Source organism: Terrapene carolina, unplaced genomic scaffold (assembly GCF_002925995.2).
Source record: "Terrapene carolina triunguis isolate 2854851 unplaced genomic scaffold, T_m_triunguis-2.0 Scaffold69, whole genome shotgun sequence".
In the NCBI taxonomy this organism is placed as follows: Eukaryota; Metazoa; Chordata; order Testudines; family Emydidae; genus Terrapene; species Terrapene triunguis.
In genome coordinates, this window is record NW_020664420.1 from 28,346,312 (window position 1) to 28,364,601 (window position 18,290).

Genomic DNA, 18,290 nt, shown 5'->3' on the forward strand with positions numbered 1-18,290 from the left:
TTCCCAGCTTTTGGCAAACAGATGCTAGGGACACCATCCGTGCCCATCCTGGCTAATAGCCATTGATAGACCTATCCTCCATGAATGTATCTAGTTCTTTTTTGAACCCTGTTATATCTTGGCCTTCACAACATCCTCTGGCAAGGAGTTCCACAGGTTGACTGTGTGTTGTGTGAAAAAATACTTCCTTTTGTTTGTTTTAAACCTGCTGCCTATTAATTTGGTGACCCCCCAGTTCTTGTGTTATGAGGAGTAAATAACACTTCCTTATTTACTTTCTCCACACCAGTCATGATTTTATAGACCTCTATCATATCCCCCCTTAGTCATCTCTTTTCCAACCTGAAAAGTCCCAGTCTTATTAATCTGTCCTTATATGGCAGCTGTTCCATACCCATAATCATTTTTGTATCTCTGCATTACTTTCTACCTTAGCCTATTAATCAATCCATCCCTGTCCAGATATTATCCACTATATAATTAAACTACATTTTCAAAGCAGAATGAACATACAAGAGTAAAACTGGGTTCACCACCTCCTTTGCACTACCTGAGCAAAGTGACCTACTGTTTTAGAGGGCTGTTTTACTGAGACCAGCCCTTTTGGGGAGGACAGTTTCTGAGTCTCAATTAGGGTGACAAGACATCCTGGTATTTGGGTCTCTCTCTTATACACCCAACTATAACCCTTCCCTCAAAAAAAAATCCCGATTTCTCACACTTGCTATCTGGTCACCCTTATCGCACTGCCTGTGTTTTAAGGACTCCACCTGCATTCCTACCTCAGTTTCCCCACCAGTGCTGGCTCCATGCACAAGCTAGCAGGCAGCCAAATCTTTACCCAGCCGTAACAGTTGGGTCAAGTAATGTAGGGATAGGAAGGAACAGTTAATACATGTGTACGATCAAACTCAGACCAGAGTCATTCCAACCAATAGAACTCCCTCATGCAAATAAGCAGTACAGCAAAGGTGGGGGGTTGGCTGCGCTACCTCTGACGTCATCAGGGGCTCCACTAAAGTTACCTGAGCTGACCGGGGCTATAAGTAACTATAGACTCAGCACGGATCCGCGTTGATCTCAACGACAGTCTATGACTTTAGTTACGCCTGCGCACAAGGCTGCCAGCCTTGGGAACTCCGGGGAGAGTCTGGCGGCTCCCCCTCCCCGATCGGGGGAAGAAGCGTGGCCTGGGCCCTGCGGGACCCACCCGCTGCACTGGGAGCCGGGGCTGCGGCTGGACGCCAGCGGGGCAGTGCGCGGGGCTGCCGCGAGAGCTCGCTGGGGCCGTGACTCCTGCGGGACGCCAGGCCCGGCCCGGTTCAGGGGGAAAGGGGCGGCCCTTCCCGGCGGGGCCGCCATGCTGCGAGCCCTGCGGCGGCGTTGGGCGTCCTACAGGTACCGCTTCGTGCCCTGGATCGCGCTGCACCTCCGCCACAAGCGCAGGTGAGGGGGCCGGGGGCACGCACTCCCCAGCCAGGCCCAGCGCCCCGGGAGTGAGGGGGATGTTTGGCCCCGGGAAGCCGCCTGCAGTGGAAACAAACCGGCCCCGGGCTGCAGAGCGCGCGACCCAAACCTAGCAGCGGGAGCCTGCCCCGAGCAGCCGCCGGGAAGGGAGTGTCCGGTGGGGCTAGAGGGCCCCTAATCCTCTCGGCTGCTGCTAACCGCCACCTGATCCCCTCAGATCCCATTCCCAGCCCGGGCTGTGTGAAGGTGAACGCGGGGATCGGCTTCTCTCTTGCCTCCCTCAAATCGACATCATAAAAGTGCGGCTCGGCTCTGAGTTTATGCCTCAGGTATTTTCAGATCCAGTCTGGTTTGTCATCCCAGCAAATGTGGTATCTGCCCAAGAACTGGTTTCATTGCTTCTAGGCAGCGTCGCCAATAATAAGCAGGGGGACAAGGCAATAGGAACTCAGTTCCTATGTCACTGCAGGCGTCAGCATCGGAGATTCCAGCTTCCTCCTCCTGTAGCTTTCTTAGGGCATGGCTACACTTGCAGATGTTGAGCGCTTTGTTAAACCCGCCTTCGTAGAGCGCAGTAGGGAAAGCGCTGCAATCTGTCCACACTGACAGCTACCAGCACACTGGTGTGGCCACATTAGCAGCTCTTGCAATGGCCACAGAGAGCAGTGCATTGTGGGAGCTATCCCAGCATGCAAGTGGCTGCAATGTGCTTTTCAAATGGGGGGGGGTGGAGTGTGACAGGGAGTGTGTTGTGTGTATGTGGGGGAGAGAGAGTGGGTTTGGGGGGGGGGCTGAGAGCATGTCAGCATTCTGTCTTGTAAGTTCAGACAGCAGCAGACCCCCCCCTCCCCGCCTCTCTCTCAGTCACACAGCATTCCACTGTAATGGTTGCTTTGTCTCGGAGCAGATAAGCATGCAGGCTGTCAAACAGAGCTGTCAAAGGGCATATCCAAAACAATGACAAGAGTGGCCACTTGACTTAAGGGGATTATGGGACGTTTCTGGAGGCTGATCAGAGCACAGTAATGCAACACCTCGTTCACACTGACTCTGGGGCGCTCCAGTGGAGACGCATCAAACGTTATTCTACTCGCCGAGGTAGAGTACCAGCAGCGCTGTAGCCACGGAGTCAGAGCGCTCTACGTGCCTTACCAGTGTGGATGGGTAGTGAGCTAGTGTGCCCAGGGATCCTTTAATGCGCTGTAACTCGCAAGTGTAGCCACGCCCTTAGTTCTGCAGCGGTGACAGGAATAAAATGTAGTAAGAGTATATTTTACTCTGTAAAAAATATAAAGCTGAATACACAGAGGCTGAAATCCTGCCCCCATTGAAAACAGTGGCAAAATTTCCTTTGATTTTAATAGGAGCAAGATTTCACACACAGAGCAGGACGCTTAACTGGTAAGTTTCTTTTTCCATATTAGCTTTTCAGGATAGAGCTGCGTTTTAAGGACTATACAAGATCCAGGTCTTGATGCCTGCCCGATGATCCAAACGGAAGCTTAGAGTAACATTTTCAAAAGTATCTAAGTGATTTAGGACCTCAAGTCTCCTTTTCAATGCGACTTAGGGGACTTAGGTTCTTAAGTGCCCAAGTCCATTTTATAAAATGAGATTTGGCCTTCAAAGTCACTTAGGTGGTTTTGAAAAGTTTCTTGTCTTAATTTTTTATATAGTGAGTGTGACATGATTATACTGATAGCTAAATTATCTGTCCCCTGATCCATATGTTCAATGCACTAAGAAGTTATGTTCTTTTTCCTTTCTTCTGTCTGCTTGATCACATTGTTTACTACCAATATTGCCACATGCTATTTACCTCAGTCTGCTGCTCTGAGATCTTACATCTTACCCTCTTCTCCCTGTGTCCCCTACACATTTTAAAAATCAAGGAATATATTTTCAAAGAGGTACAGCATCAAACTGTGGAATAGTCTTCCAAGGGAAGTGGTAGCTTTGTTTGAGCCACTAAATCTAGAGTGAAGAAAGCATTTGAGAATGTACAGTAGGGAACAATTCTGCAATGGCGGGAGTTTGGATTAGATGGTCAAATAGGTCGTCTAATTTTTGTAATGAACAACAAAAGCCCTGGAGTGAATACAACATTAAATTGATTATCTGATGGAACTAATAAGTATCTCAAGCCAAGTTCTTGTCATTTAATGATCTCAGCAGAGCTCTTCTAATGAATCACATCCTTACAATCATTCCTGGGCTGTCTATTATTGCAGTGGTTTTCAAAGTGTGGGTCGCGACCCAGTACAGGGTCGCGGAATGGAAGGCACTGGGTTGCGGCGGCTCTGGTCAGCACCACCAACCAGGACGTTAAAAGTCCTGTCCGCGATGCTGCCCAGCTAAGGCAGGCTAGCCCCTACCTGTTCTGACACTGCTCTGTGCCCCAGAAGTGGCCAGCAGGGGGCCACGGGGCTCCACGTGCTGCCCCTGCCCCAAACCCTGGCTCAACACTCCCATTGACCCCCTTCCGCACCCAAACCCCGAGCCCCCTCCCACACCCAGAACCCCTTATTCCCGCCACAGCCGGCAGCCCTCACCCCCACCCCCCAAACCTCTACCCTAGCCCTGAGTCCCTCTCAAACCCCTCATCCCCAGCTCCGTTGGGTCAGAGGCATCAACAATTTTCTTCCACAATTTTCTTCAGGTTGTGAGAAAAAAAGTTTGAAAACCACTATATTATTGTATGCTTGTATACTTATGCAGGATGTCTTAACTTAGCAGAAAATGTAGCTTTATAACAACGTCTTACTGATCTTACCATATTACAGAATCCAATTCTGAATAAAGTCGGAAACTAGAAGCGTAAGATTGTAGATTCTAATCTTGCTATTCTCACACCTTTCTAAAAGAAAAGTCAAAAAGTAACTACGAAATCAAGAGTTTTCATGTCATCAATTTTAAGTGTTCAACCTAGTAGCTGAAAAAGTTTGGAAATTGTTGTTCTTGGGTTTTATTTATGCTCTAAAATTCTTTCTTAACAGCCAGTTCAGGTGGGACTAGATGAGAATGAGACATCAAAAATTTTCAGAAGTGCCCAAGTGACTCAGAAGTGTCCAAGTGACTTAGACAGGTAAGTCCCATTTTCAAAAGTGACTTAGGCACCTAAGGTGAGATTCACAAGGTGGACTTTAGTGTCCTTTGCCACTTTAGGCTCCTAAATCCAAAATTTAGATCCTCAGAAACACCCTCAGCTGTGGCCTAACCCTGTAGGCACTGAAGTTTCCATGTTTTTTTGTGACAAAGGGCTTATCTGGTTTAGACACCTGACTCTAGGAGAGGGTTCATGGCTGTGAATCCCGAGTGGAGAGAGGAGCCTCCCTTTAGCCCAGAGTTAGACTATGTCTATGCTGGCAATTGAACGACAAAACTTTTGTCTTTCAGAGGTGTTAACCCCCCCACCTCCAAAAGACAAAAGTTTTGCCGCAACAAGTGCCAGTGTGAACAGCGTGTTGTCGGCAGGAGAGCCAACCAACAGCGGCTACACTGCACGATTTTAGCGACATGGCTGTGGCAACACGACCATGTTGCTAAAAGCTGTGTAGTGTAGACATAACCGTAGACATCTAACTCCCTTTGAGGGGCTGGCCATAGGCCACACCTCTCCCCATAGCTTGTCTTACTGGCTCATTTGGGTGGCTCCCCATTTAGCACAGTGGTTTCTGTTAATTCCTTCTTAGGTGCCTACCTGTCCCCATGCATTGTATAGGTTGCCCGGCCACCTCGCTCAGGGCTATGAATCCCACTTGGCAGCGGGGGCCACTAGGTACTGCAAATGCTCAGCCTAAGTCCTTCTTTTGAATATCACCCTTAGGAACCTAACTTTCTCACTGACTTTCAATGAGATTAAGGCTCCTAAGCACCTACGTCTCTTTAGAAAATGGGACTTAGGCTCCTTTGTAATTCAGGTATTTTTGAAAATTTTACCCATCGTTTGCATCAAAATTTAAAATTGCATCAGTCTTTTTAACAATGCTATAACCAATGCACAAAAGTAGCCAGATGAGTAATATTTCTTTTTAAATTCTACAAGATCAATCGGGCCTCTTTTTAATAGTAAAATTACTTTATATTAACTAATTGAATGTTGTTCTAAGAAATATATATTAGAGCCTCACTAATCAGCACACTGTTTAATCTGCATAGCAACTGTTACTTTCTTCACCACTTAGCACAGGTATAATGAGCAATGTATTGTAATGAGGTATCATTAAGATTCAAAGCTTGCATAGACCATTGGCCTGCATTTTCAAAAATGCATGTACAATTCAAGGTTGCATATGCATGAAAGAATATCCTTTTGTATTGCTTGTTTCAGCCATGTAACGTAAAAGCAATCAAGTGCTTTTTGTTGCCATAAAATTTCTAACTGTCAGTTTTTATAGGAAAACTTGATGCTAGAATATTTTTTCTCTTCTGCCACAGGACCATCCGATACGTACCAGAAAAATCCAAAGACAAAATTATCTCTGATGAAGATGTCCTTGAAACACTGCTGAAAATCTTTAAAGCTCTGTTCATAAATAACTTTAGTAGACAAATGGACTTCCTTGCCTTACTTCCAGAAATTAAATCCGAATATCTGAAATTACTGACTATTCAGTATAAGAGATCAAAAACAACTGGTTACAACCATCAAAGTCAAAATATCTTTAATCCAGAAGAAGTTCTGTTTAATACATTAGGGTTCAGTATTACTCGAGATCGGAGTTCACTGATTTCTGCTGGAACAGGAGTCTTTGTTACCAAAGGTTTTGTGCCAAAAGGGGCAGTTGTATCTATGTATCCTGGTAATGAAACACTTTGTCATTTTTCCAAATAAGTTAAACATGATTTCTAACTACGTGGTTACTGATTGCATGACTGAATTGGTATCTCAATTTTAACTTTTTCAGCGTTTTAACGTTGATACCTTGCCAAAATCACAGGTTAATATTTGTAAAGGTATTTCCACGTGTAAAATGATTTGGAGAGCTTTTGGTGATAGAGAACATGAAATAACTTTTTTCTTGAGTACCCAAGATCTGGTTTGAATTGGTAGAAAATTTGTCCCTGATTTCTGTAAGCACTAATGCACATGAGTAATTTTATGCATGTGAGCAATCCCATGTAATTCAATGAACCAGCTCATGTTCATAAAGTTGTTTATATGCATAAGTGTTTGCAGGATTGAGTCTATTAATCTCTCTATCGATATCAGTGGGCAATATAGAAAATTTTCACAGCACAAAGATATATTTATAAAATTAAGAATGAAAGTAGAATGTACAAGACCAGAATAGGGGGAAAATGGAACTTCTTACTTTGCTCCAACTCCTTGTTTCTTGGAGTGTCATTAGCTTACTTTGCTTAACAACATTTTTAGCTCTGTTAGCACTTCAGAGCCAGTACAGCTGTCTGAGAGCAAGCTGAATTCTGTTCTGCTGTGAACATCAACACAATCACCAGTTAAATTCTTAATGCAGAATATTTATTGCGATTAGTGATGTAAGAGGCAGAAATCGATAATCAAATCCCAGGATGAGTTTGAGTTGGCAGTTAGGAACATCAGCCTAAATTTTCATCTCTTGTTGGGACCATTTGTGCTTCTCTGATGGTAGAATCTGGACTTAGCTGGGTAGCTGAGAATTACCCTGCTGTAGGGGAGTTCTCACCTGGTATAAAATGGTATAGCCAGATCTGTAGCCAACTGCTCCCCCCAGTGGAGATACAGGGAAGGGGAGCAGGGCAGAGTGGAGTATGCATGGGCTACACCTATTCTGTGTCTCAGTTGGTTTATGGTCCTGACTTAGAGAGACGATAGCCAGTTAGCTTAAGTTAGAGCAGCTTCTAAGCTCTAAGATGGTGGCACAGATGTACCATGAGAGGGCAACTGCTGGACTGGGGAAACATCAGATCAGTGCAGTTCTGTCTGTTCTTTCAAAATTATTAATAGCAGTTTATAAACTGAGGAAAGAATAATCTTATCCCTCTGCCACCTTTAGCCTCCGTCTGGGAGGCTGGAGAATGACTACTAACCCCGTTTTGACACTTTTATTTATTGCCTTCTAAAATATCCATGTCTGTCTTACAACAGGTACAGTATATCAAAAGTATGAGCCTATCTTTTTCCAGTCCATTGGCAATCCATTTATTTTTAGATGCATAGATGGTGTACTTATTGATGGGAATGATAAAGGAATATCAAAAGCGGTGTACAGGTAAGCAATCAAAAGAAATAAGAGAACAAAAATCAGTTCACGTATCGAAAGGTATTATGGTTATCTAATCACATTATCTGAAACCAAATTAGTTGGATTTATCTGACTTACCAAATAAAATAAGTATCATGTATTGTAATATAAGATGCAGTGCAGATAGTCTATTCTCTTGTATTGAGGCTGGAAGCTATTGGCTGTGATATATTAATATCACGTCATGTGTCAGTCTGTACATTTGACCAGATGCACTTTGCTGAAAACTGATGCTTAAATAACTGATTTTTTTATAAGGAAAATATGCTTAAATCTAGGTCTGATTCCGTATAAAGTTGTAAAAGTATATTTTCAGGTTTCTAATTAAATCTGGTTGATGGAAAGAAAAGAAAATCTTTCCATGTCACGGAGCATGAACTCTGTGGTACCAAGGGGCATATTATCTAGCCCTAACTTGCCTTTAAAAAGCATTGAATAAAGCAGGACTGCAGAAGAGTAAGTCTGTACTTGGAGTAGCCTAGGGGCTAACATGCATTTTACCAAATTTTAGTTTCCAGGGAAATTCAATTTACAGCAACATCTGTGCAGAATGTAAACGTCACACATCCAAAATAAAATTAACAATAACGACCAGGAAACAACCTGAAAGGACAGTCCCCTTGTATCTAGTTTGGGTTCTGGGAACAAGTCTGAGGCTTACCTTGTAGTGGCCCTTCTCCACGCAGCCCAAAAGGGAAATTAAATGTAATGATATTTCTTTAAAGATGGTGCGTTTGGGGGTATTTTTTGCTTATTGTAAGAATGCCCTCATTTCAGCTTCTCCGGTAGATTCTGTTTTATTTAGTCCTTGCGGTTTTGATAGAAACCATATATTCCAAAGCCGGAAGGGACCACTGTGATAATCTAGTTTGACTTCCTGCATAACACAGCTATATTGTTTAATATTCTCTTTTTAAAGGATCAGCCTCTTTTGAATAATCTATTGCCTGAATGCCGATTTTATACTCTAATGAATCAGTCAAATGCTGTTGGGGAAATGTAACCCAAGCTAACTTGTGTGTATTTCCAGAAGTTGAAATAATGGTCAAAAGAAGCATCAAGAAAATAAACCTATATTTCTAGTTAATATTGTGACTCCTTTCAGATCATGCAGCAAGAGGGATCAACTTGGTCCTTTTCAAATGAGTGACATCACTTGGCTCACACCTGCTGTGCAAAATCCACTGGCAGTAGGGCAGTATGTTAACAACTGTTCACACAGTAAGTTGGAAGGTAGAGTTCCTAATCTCCAAGCTGACTTTAAATGTGGAAATGACTTTTGTTGGGGGTGGAGCACTGTAATTGATAAAGAATGGTACTCCATCCAGCAGTGACCTTTTCAAAGAGGCCCAAACACACTTGATGGTGTAGCAGAGGTTCTCAGGCTGAAATTTCCAGTCATTAATGGGAATTGGGTATCCAAATCTGCAAGGGCAGCTTTGAAAATCTAATGTTTGTAGGGTCTGCTAATGCCTAGTGGTCTGTCCTGCTAGTCTGCAGAATTCAACATTTTGAAAACAAAAGCAGTAAACTTGGACTGTAGGGGAAAGGAAATCCATGGACTGGTCCCTCTTATGAAGTGGTCCACAGAATGGAATAGTTGGAGAACCTCTTATTGCATAATGTTGTTACTACATAATTCGTCTGAAAATTAATTTGGCAATCCCAATGCATGGTAAACATTTTTGAATGAAAGCTTTTTTACATCACAGTTCACTTACTGACTATAAAAGGGTTTTTTGATTAAGGAAGTCTCAAATCTATATGCAACAGATGAGTCCAGCAACCTCTTTGTTAATTAATATGACTACACTGTGGGATACAGAGAGTGGGGCAACTTACCCTAATGCCCTTCCTCAATACAAAATATATAACTATAAAATTCTGAGAGACTGGATCACTCATGGGATTGGTTGTGAGATAGGAAGTGTTTCATGGTCCCCAGAGACTCTGCCTGTGAAATGAGTGGGGATCTCAGTGCATTGCCCAGAAATAGGTATCCACATCATAAATAAACCATTACACAAGTGCCACCAATGTAGGCATCCTGACCAGAAAGGCTAAGGCGTGAATGGTCCTAAAGATAGAACTAGGTATTATTGATGCTGTAAGCTCCATTCTGAGCTATGCAAGCTGGGCACCCTGGTGGTCCAATGGATAACAAGAACTGCTATTTAGTTAAATTAGGCTGAACTTGACCCCTGCTCAGGGGGCCAACACAAGGCCTACCCACCACTTAAGCTCTCAAAATAGGGTTTAAATGGGGCTTATGCGGTGCATAGGTCTTGTGCTGGCTCTCACCACAGGGGTGGATTTCACTCATAATGAGCACAGCTAGTACTTTTTTCAGAAGAATACTTTGCATTTACATATATAAACTGCATACCAATTTCAGTCCTGTATAAGAATTTCTTTTTTTCCCCCTCTCCCTCCACCTCCCCCCAGACAAGGCAGCCAACGTCTGTTATCAGGAGTTTGATGTGCCTGAATATTTTCCAATAGAACTGAAACAGTATCTTCCGAACATCACCTACAGCCATGACATGCTTATGTAAGTACACTTATACGTTTTCATAGCATTGAAAAAGCCAAATTAGTCAGTGAACAAAGTTCATCCCTGCTGAGGTGAGCTACACAAAAACACAGCCCTGTTAAGAAAGAGTTAGCTTTTATAAGGGAACCTCTTTTATACCTGCACTTATCAGCATAGCTCTGGGGATGAATTTTGTTAAGCTAGTACTAGAGCTGCCAAAGAACAATTTGTGAATTCCACTGAAACAGTAGTTATATTTTTGATTGTATTGTAGACAATCACAGGAGTGCCTTTAACTTTAATTCAAATGTAAATTTAAAATTTGGGCAATATTCCTTATCAGATTATATCCCTTTTAAAATAGGTGATATTTAGTTAGCATCATCCTCTTAATGTCCCTCTCTTCCAATTCACTCTAGATAAGAGTGCAAGCGGATGAGTTTGCTAGAGGAAATCCGCAATATCTTTATATTCAGGCAGATGCAATTTGAAACTACTAGAGTTACAAACTCTGGCAAAATAAAGACTGTGATAGAAAGGGCAATTGATCTGTAGCTGAATAGTCACAAAATCCTGGCTATGAACTGAGATCTTGAAATTTATTCTTTACAAAGAATCTGGAAAGACTCATTTTTTGAAATCTGAGAGAATTCACAGCAGGATGAAAACCTGAACAGATTCCAGCATCAATTCTGTTTTTGAATGCAGTGAGCTGCTAATCTGGTCAAGTGGCTCGAGTGCTTCTTGATCTTAGAGATTGGAGAACCTATCACCTTCTTCAGACTTAAATATATTCTAGAATTCAAAGTTGTAGGTGGATCAGCTAAAACTTTTCATGGGGTTCTGGAGCTATTTCAGAATGCTGGTTTTTGGGGGGAGAGAGTGGTTGGCAATATCACGGAAGAGACTGTATCACTAATCTCAGACAAAAGACTTAGTTAAGGCAAAATTAAAGATAAGAATATGTACTAGTAATTTTAAGGGTAAATAAAGAATGTAGTTGAATTTCTTGGCTTTTTGTCCCCAAAGTTAAGATAACATACAAGAAACCCAAATATTTGACAAGTATGGAAATTCACCATAAACAGACTCAACCTACCTTAAATTTACCTGCTTAGGGCTCATCTACAGTTGGAAATTACAGCAGAGATTTGACTGCCCAATTCCTATTAATTTTAAATCCAGATTCCTTCTGTGACTTTTAAAATCTCATCCTACATCATAGACTTTAAGGTCAGAAGGGACCATAATGATCATCTAGTCTGACCTCCTGCACAACACAGGCCACAGAATCTCACCCACCCACTCCTGTATCAAACCCTTAACCTATGTCTGAGCTATTGAAGTCCTCAAATCGTGGTTTAAAGACTTCAAGGTGCAGAGAATTCTCCAGCAAGTGACCCCTGCCCCACACTGCAGAGGAAGACGAAAAAAACCCTGGGCCTCTGACAATCTACCCTGGAGGAAAATTCCTTCCTGACCCCAAATATGGTGATCAGCTAAACCCTGAGCATGTGGGCAAGACTCACCAACCAGACACCCAGGAAAGAATTCTCTGTAGTAACTCAGATACCACCCCATCACAGGCCATTAGGCATATTTACCGCTAATAGTCAAAGATCAATTAATTGCCAAAATTAGGCTATTCCATTATACCATCCCCTCCATAAACTTATCAAGCTTAGTCTTGAAGCCAGATATGTCTTTTGCCCCCACTGCTCCCCTTGGAAGGCTGTTCCAGAACTTCACTCCTCAGATGGTTAGAAACCTTCGTCTAATTTCAAGTCTAAACTTCCTGATGGCAGTTTATATCCATTTGTTCTCCCTCCCTGATATTTATCCCTCTGATATATTTATAGAGAGCAGTCCTGTCTCCCCTCAGCCTTCTTTTGGTTAGGCTAAACAAGCCGAGCTCTTTGAGTCTCCTTTCATAAGACAGATGATCTCCATTCCTCAGATCATCCTAGTAGCCCTTCTCTGTACCTGTTCCAGTTTAATTCATCCTTCCTAAACATGGGAGACCAGAACTGCACACAGTATTCCAGATGAGGTCTCACCAGTGCCTTGTATAACGGTACTAACACCTCCTTATCTCTACTGGAAATACCTCGCCTGATGCATCCCAAGACCGCATTAGCTTTTTTCCCAGCCATGTCACATTGGTGACTCATAGTCATCCTGTGATCAACCAATACTCCGAGGTCCTTCTCCTCCTCTGTTACTTCTAAATGATGAGTCCCCAGCTTATAACAAAAATTCTTGTTATTAATTCCTAAATGCATGACCTTGCACTTTTCACTATTAAATTTCATCCTATTACTATTACTCCAGTTTACAAGGTCATCCAGATCTTCCTGTACAATATCCCGATCCTTCTCTGTATTGGCAATACCTCCCAGCTTTGTGTCATCCGCAAACTTTATTAGCACATTTTGTGCCAAGGTCAGTAATAAAAAGATTAAATAAGATTGGTCCCAAAACCGATCCCTGAGGAACTCCACTAGTAACCTCCCTCCAGCCTAACAGTTCACCTTTCAGTATGACCAGTTGTAGTCTCGCCTTTAACCAGTTCATTATCCACCTTTCAGTTTTCATATTGATCCCCATCTTTTCCAATTTAGCTAATAATTCCCCATGTGGAACCGTATCAAATGCCTTACTGAAATCGAGGTAAATTAGATCCACTGCGTTTCCTTTGTTTAAAAGATCTGTTACCTTCTCAAAGAAGAAGATCAGGTTAGTTTGGCACAATCTACCTTTTGTAAAACCATGTTGTATTTTGTCCCAATTACCATCGATCTCACTGTCAACTACGTTCTCCTTCAAAATTCTTTCCAAGACCTTGCATACTATAGATGTCAAATTAACAGGCCTGTAGTTACCCGGATCACTTTTTTTCATTTCTTAAAAATAGGGACTGTGTTAGCACTTATCCAGTCATACAGTACAACCCCTGAGTTTACAGATTCATTAACAATTCTTGATAATGGGCTTGGAATTTCATGTGCCAGTTCCTTTAATATTCTTGGATGAAAATTATCTGGGCCCTCCGATTTAGTCCCATTAAGCTGTTAAAGTTTGGCTTCTACCTCGGATATGGTAATATCTACCTCCATATCCTCATTCCCATTTGTCATCCTACCATTATTCCTAAACTCCTCATTAAAGACTGAGGCAAAGTATTTGTTTAGATATTGGGCCATGCCTAGATTATCCTTAACCTCCACTCCATCCTCAATGTTTAGCGGTCCCACTTCTTTCTTTGTTTTCTTATTTATATGGCTATAGAATCTTTTACTATTGGTTTTAATTCCCTTTGTGAGGTCTAACTCTACATGGCATTTGGCCTTTCTCATTTTATCCCTACGTGTTCTGACCTCAATAAGGTAGGTTTCCTTGCTGACCCCTCCCATCTTCCACTCCTTGTAGGCTTTCTGCTTTTTCTTAATCACCTCTCTGAGATGCTTGCTTATCCAGCTTGGTCTACAATTCCGGCCTATGAATTTTTTCCCCTTTCTTGGGATGCAGGCTTCTAATAGTTTCTGCAACCTTGACTTGAAGTAATTCCAGGCCGCCTCTGCCTTTAGATCCACAAGTTCTTGAGTCCAATCCACTTCCCTAACTAACTTCCTTAATTTTTTAAAGTTAACACTTTTGAAATCAAAAACCCTAGTCATAGATCTATTTTTGTTTATCCTTCCATTTAGTTTGAACTGAATTAGCTCATGATCACTCGAACCAAGGTTGTCCCCTACAACCATTTCTTCTATGAGGTCCTCACTACTCACCAAAACCAAATCTAAAATGGCATCCCCTCTTGTTGGTTCAGCAACTACTTGGTGAAGGAATCCATCAGCTATCACATCCAGGAAAATCTGAGCCCTATTATTTACTAGCACTTGTCCTCCCGTCTGTATCTGGGACGTTAAAGTCTCCCATGATCACACAATTCCCATTAGTATTTACTTCATTAGTGAGGTCTCTATCCATATCCAAATCAGATCCTAGTGGTCTATAGCACACCCCAAGCACTATCCCATGGGAGGCTCTAGTAGCTTTCTTCCCCAATATGATTTTTGCCCAGACAGACTCTGTCTTATCCATTCCATCACTTTTTATTTCTTTACAGTCTACCTCATCATTGATATACAATGCTGCTACACCACATTTGCTTTTATTTCTGTCTTTCCTAAACAGCACATACCCTTCAATACCTGTACTCCAGTCATGACTATTATTCCACCATGTTTCTGTTATCCCTATAATATCTGGTTTCACTTTCTGCACCAGTAACTCTAGTTCCTCCATTTTGTTACTTAGGCTCCTCGCATTGGTCTATAAACATCTTAATTTTTTTTGTTTGGCTTTGCTCACATTCTTTACCCGATTAGGCACAGACATTCTACCACCAGTATCACTATTAGACTGGTATCTACACTACCCTTCCTCCTTATGTCCATTCTCCTACCCACGGCTGTATCCTTTCTTACTTCATTTTCTTCCCTCTCAATGTTAAAATCCGGGGTGGAGATTACCTGGACATCTCCCAACCATCTCCCTCAAATTCCTAGTTTAAAGCTCTCTTAATCAGTTGTGCCAGCCTCCAACCTAGAAATCTATTTCCCTCCCTACTCAGGTGAAGTCCATCCCGAGACAATAGTCCTCAGTCCTCTGGCCTCCCAGTGGCCATACATCCCAAAGTCCTCCTTATAGCACCACTGCTTGAGCCATCTGTTGATCATCATAATCTTGTCACACCTTTGTTGCCCTTTTCTAGGAACAGGCAGAATCCCACTGAAGATCACCTGAGCCTCAATTTCCTTAACCATCTTCCCCAGCCTGGCATAGTCTCCCTTGATATGTTCCAGCGATAATCTAGCTGTATCATTTGTTCCCACATGAAGGACAATCAGTGGATTCTTTCCTGCTCCCATTAGGATCCTCTTCAGCCTCAGGTCCACATCCCGTATCTTAGCACCCGGCAGACAGCACACCCTTCTGTTCTCTGGATCAGCTTTGGTTACAGGCCTGTCTATTCTTCTCAGTAAGGAGTCCCCAATCACGTAGACTTGCCTTTTCCTAGTGATGGTGCGATTCTCCAGTCTATCCCCTGTTCCCTCTGGCTGCAAGTCCTCTCAATTCCTATTCTCCCTTGCAATTCTCTGCAACCCATCCCATATCCTCCTGGGGCTCATATTTGGTGTTATCTCCATTGACTCTTCCCCTCTTCCTATAGGGCTAGCTGCTCTTCTCTTCTTCCTTGCCCTCTCACCTTCAGCGACGACCTGCTGTGCCCCTTCTTCATTTTCCAGGTCTTCAAACCTGTTCCTGAGCTCCGTTTCTCCTTCACCTAGCCTGTCATTACCTCTGCCTGGTTCTCTTAGTCACATGCTTCCACTGTTCACTTTCCTCACCCAGCAGTCTCCCCTCAGAGTTCTTTGGTCCTGCTTCCATCTGCAAGTCTGAGCTTTTCCCTTCAGCCTCCTCATGTCTTTGCTCCATCATTTGCTCGAACCCCCTTCTAAACTCAGAGTTTCCACCTGCATCTCCAATCCTCGGATCTTTTCTTCCATCAGCTCTATCAAGCGGCACTTCATGCAGACAAAACTCTTTTCAGGTACCCCCTCCAGGATCATGTACATGCCGCAGCTTCCACATCCAGTCATCTTCATTGTGTCTTCCACTGCTTGGGTCACTACCACTGCTGCCTCTGTATCTGTCATAGCCTTCTCACCTAAGTCCTGTTAGTCCGGGAAACACAAACCAAACCATCATCCCCACAGCAAAACAAACCCCCCCACGAGCACCAAAACACTGCCAGAACACCACACACTCCCTTCACTAGCCTGTCTGTTCCTCTGCCTGCCTCTTAGTCTCTCCCCCCCAACTCCCCTGTTTACAGCTCTGTTTGCTGGCAGCTGGGCCGCTGCCTGACTACCTTTTATAGGACCCCTAGTCAGAGAAGCCCCGCCCCCTAATCAGGACTCAGCTTCTCTCCCAGCACACTGCCCCTACCAGCCTCTACACATACACAGAGCTACACATACCTTCTCCTCCAACAGAACTCCCACTCCCCTGTTTACAGCCCTTGAAGAATTGAGATAACGTACATGACAGTAATACTACTTGGCACTTAGCATAGACAGGACTCTCACATTTAATATTGTGCCAGCTAGTTGTGATTCAGCCTAGGGTTCACCATGTCCAGCTGACACGATGTTAAACACAACAGCAGCTTTTGATCCATAAACTAAGGCTTGTGGACAAGCTACCACTCTAGTCATATGTCCTGGTAGGACAAGGACTTCAGCTGACTGGTTTCCTCTCCAGGGGTGGCTTGTCTGAGTGTAGGTTTATCTGCAATTGGTGGTAGGTGTGGGTAGAACAATGCCCTTGTGCTTGATCATCCTTGCCATAGCCCCTGCCCTGTCTGCTTTAGTATCTTTTCCTCACATGATGACAAAGTCTTTTGTTTATGTATACAGCCTGTCTACTTTGTAACAGTATTTACATGTAAATGTTTTCTGTGCTTTTCTATTGTTAAAGATTGAAATTGGACACGAGTATAGCCTATCATTTGACAGCTATATTTATACCGTATCAAAGGATTTCCAGTTCTTCTGTGTGAACTAAAATTAATATAGCCATAGCCAGTCTTAGCATCTTACCATGATCAGTTTAAAAAATTGTGAAATGCCCCTTTTTACTTCTCTTGTTTTGCAGCCCCTTGAGGTGTGTGGTTCTTGTCGCTCTCAGAGAGATTAAGCAAGGAGAAGAGCTTTTTTCTAATTACTACACCATTGTCAACTGAATCAATGAAACCATGGATTAAAGAATTCTTTGCCATTAAGATATTTATTGTGTGTACACTTGGCATCTGTGTAATGGAGAGCTGTGCTTTCCAATTAAAAATGGGCTACAAAGCTATATTTTCATGTAAATATTACTTCAATTTTGATACAGTTGTGGAGGTTTGCAGCTGTTTACATCATTAAGTTTACTGATGCTAATGATACTGCTAGTTTAATTGGTTTTCAGCTAACTGCACAATAGCTCATTAAATTAAAATCTAATTTCTGAATATGCTATTTCATCTTCTGTTTTGTCTATATGCACATCACTGTGATCCATTTTAAACCTCTAACCCATTCTGCTGTTCTTGCTATAATGGACATAATTTATACAAAACATCTCCTTTCAGTAAAGTGTGTCTGCTTCAATTGTGTTTCTAAGGGGATCCTTTGCACACCACAATTTTTCATAATTGCTGGTGCAATTAGATCATATTCATGGAACATGACATTGTGAAAAATAAGTTCCACTCTTACTGCCCCCTTTTTTTATAGCAGTAGCTTTCCCTACACACTTCTGAGGTGTGCCGTTTCACATGGTGTTTTGAAAGACTATTTTCAACTACAGTTTAACTAAACTTATGCCAGTGAAGTGTCTTTTTGAAAGCGTCTAATATTTTTGCTAACATGATCATTCCCCAACACCATTTCTTTGAAGCACTATTTGAAAATTTTATTTTCATAAACTCTAGAGAATGTTTCAGCCTTTAGGTCTGGTGAAGCAATGTATGATTCCCGCAGCCTTTATTCCAAAGCTGCAAGCAAACCTCCCATTTTGTTTTGTGGGTAGGGTCAGAACACAGCCCTGGTTCCAGTACATGCCATTTCCCTTCACAGTGCTACTGTTAAACAGGAAGCAGGGTGGTCTGCTATTCTCACCAGTGTCCAGTCTCCTCTTCAGAGGCCAACCTGGGAACCCGCTTCCCTTCTTTGCCATTTGATCTTCTCACCTCATCTGAGACTGAATCATGAATTGCTTTAGGGGGCCAAGTCTTAGCAGAAGATTGCTAAGTGCAAGGCCATCTCCTCAAGAAATCAAAGCAAGCAGCAGAGCTGGATGACCTCTGAAGAAGAGCCGGGAGGCCACGGACAGTAACCGGTGCCTTCTCTTTCACCCCCCAAGAAGACAGTGCAGCTCTCAGACTCTGTGGCTATTGTATCTTCTTGTGTGTTTGGCACAAAGTGAAGTTTACA

The 18,290-nt window shown here is 42.8% G+C and overlaps 1 protein-coding gene across 2 annotated transcripts; it reads left to right on the forward strand.

Annotated features, from left to right (window-relative positions):
• Positions 1 to 1,021: 1,021 nt before the first annotated feature.
• On the forward strand, positions 1,022 to 17,095 carry SETD9 (SET domain containing 9). Of its 2 annotated transcripts, none has more exons than XM_024201913.3 (6): positions 1,022 to 1,446; positions 5,905 to 6,269; positions 7,556 to 7,679; positions 8,818 to 8,945; positions 10,158 to 10,263; positions 16,969 to 17,095. In XM_024201913.3, exons 1-6 carry the CDS (start codon positions 1,094 to 1,096, stop codon positions 17,054 to 17,056), a joined length of 1,164 nt encoding a protein of 387 aa, XP_024057681.2. In that variant the 5' UTR covers positions 1,022 to 1,093; the 3' UTR covers positions 17,057 to 17,095. The 2 variants fall into 2 exon arrangements, with proteins under 2 accessions (XP_024057681.2, XP_026504884.1); XM_026649099.2 differs by having other exon boundaries at positions 8,818 to 8,933.
• Positions 17,096 to 18,290: the final 1,195 nt, after the last annotated feature.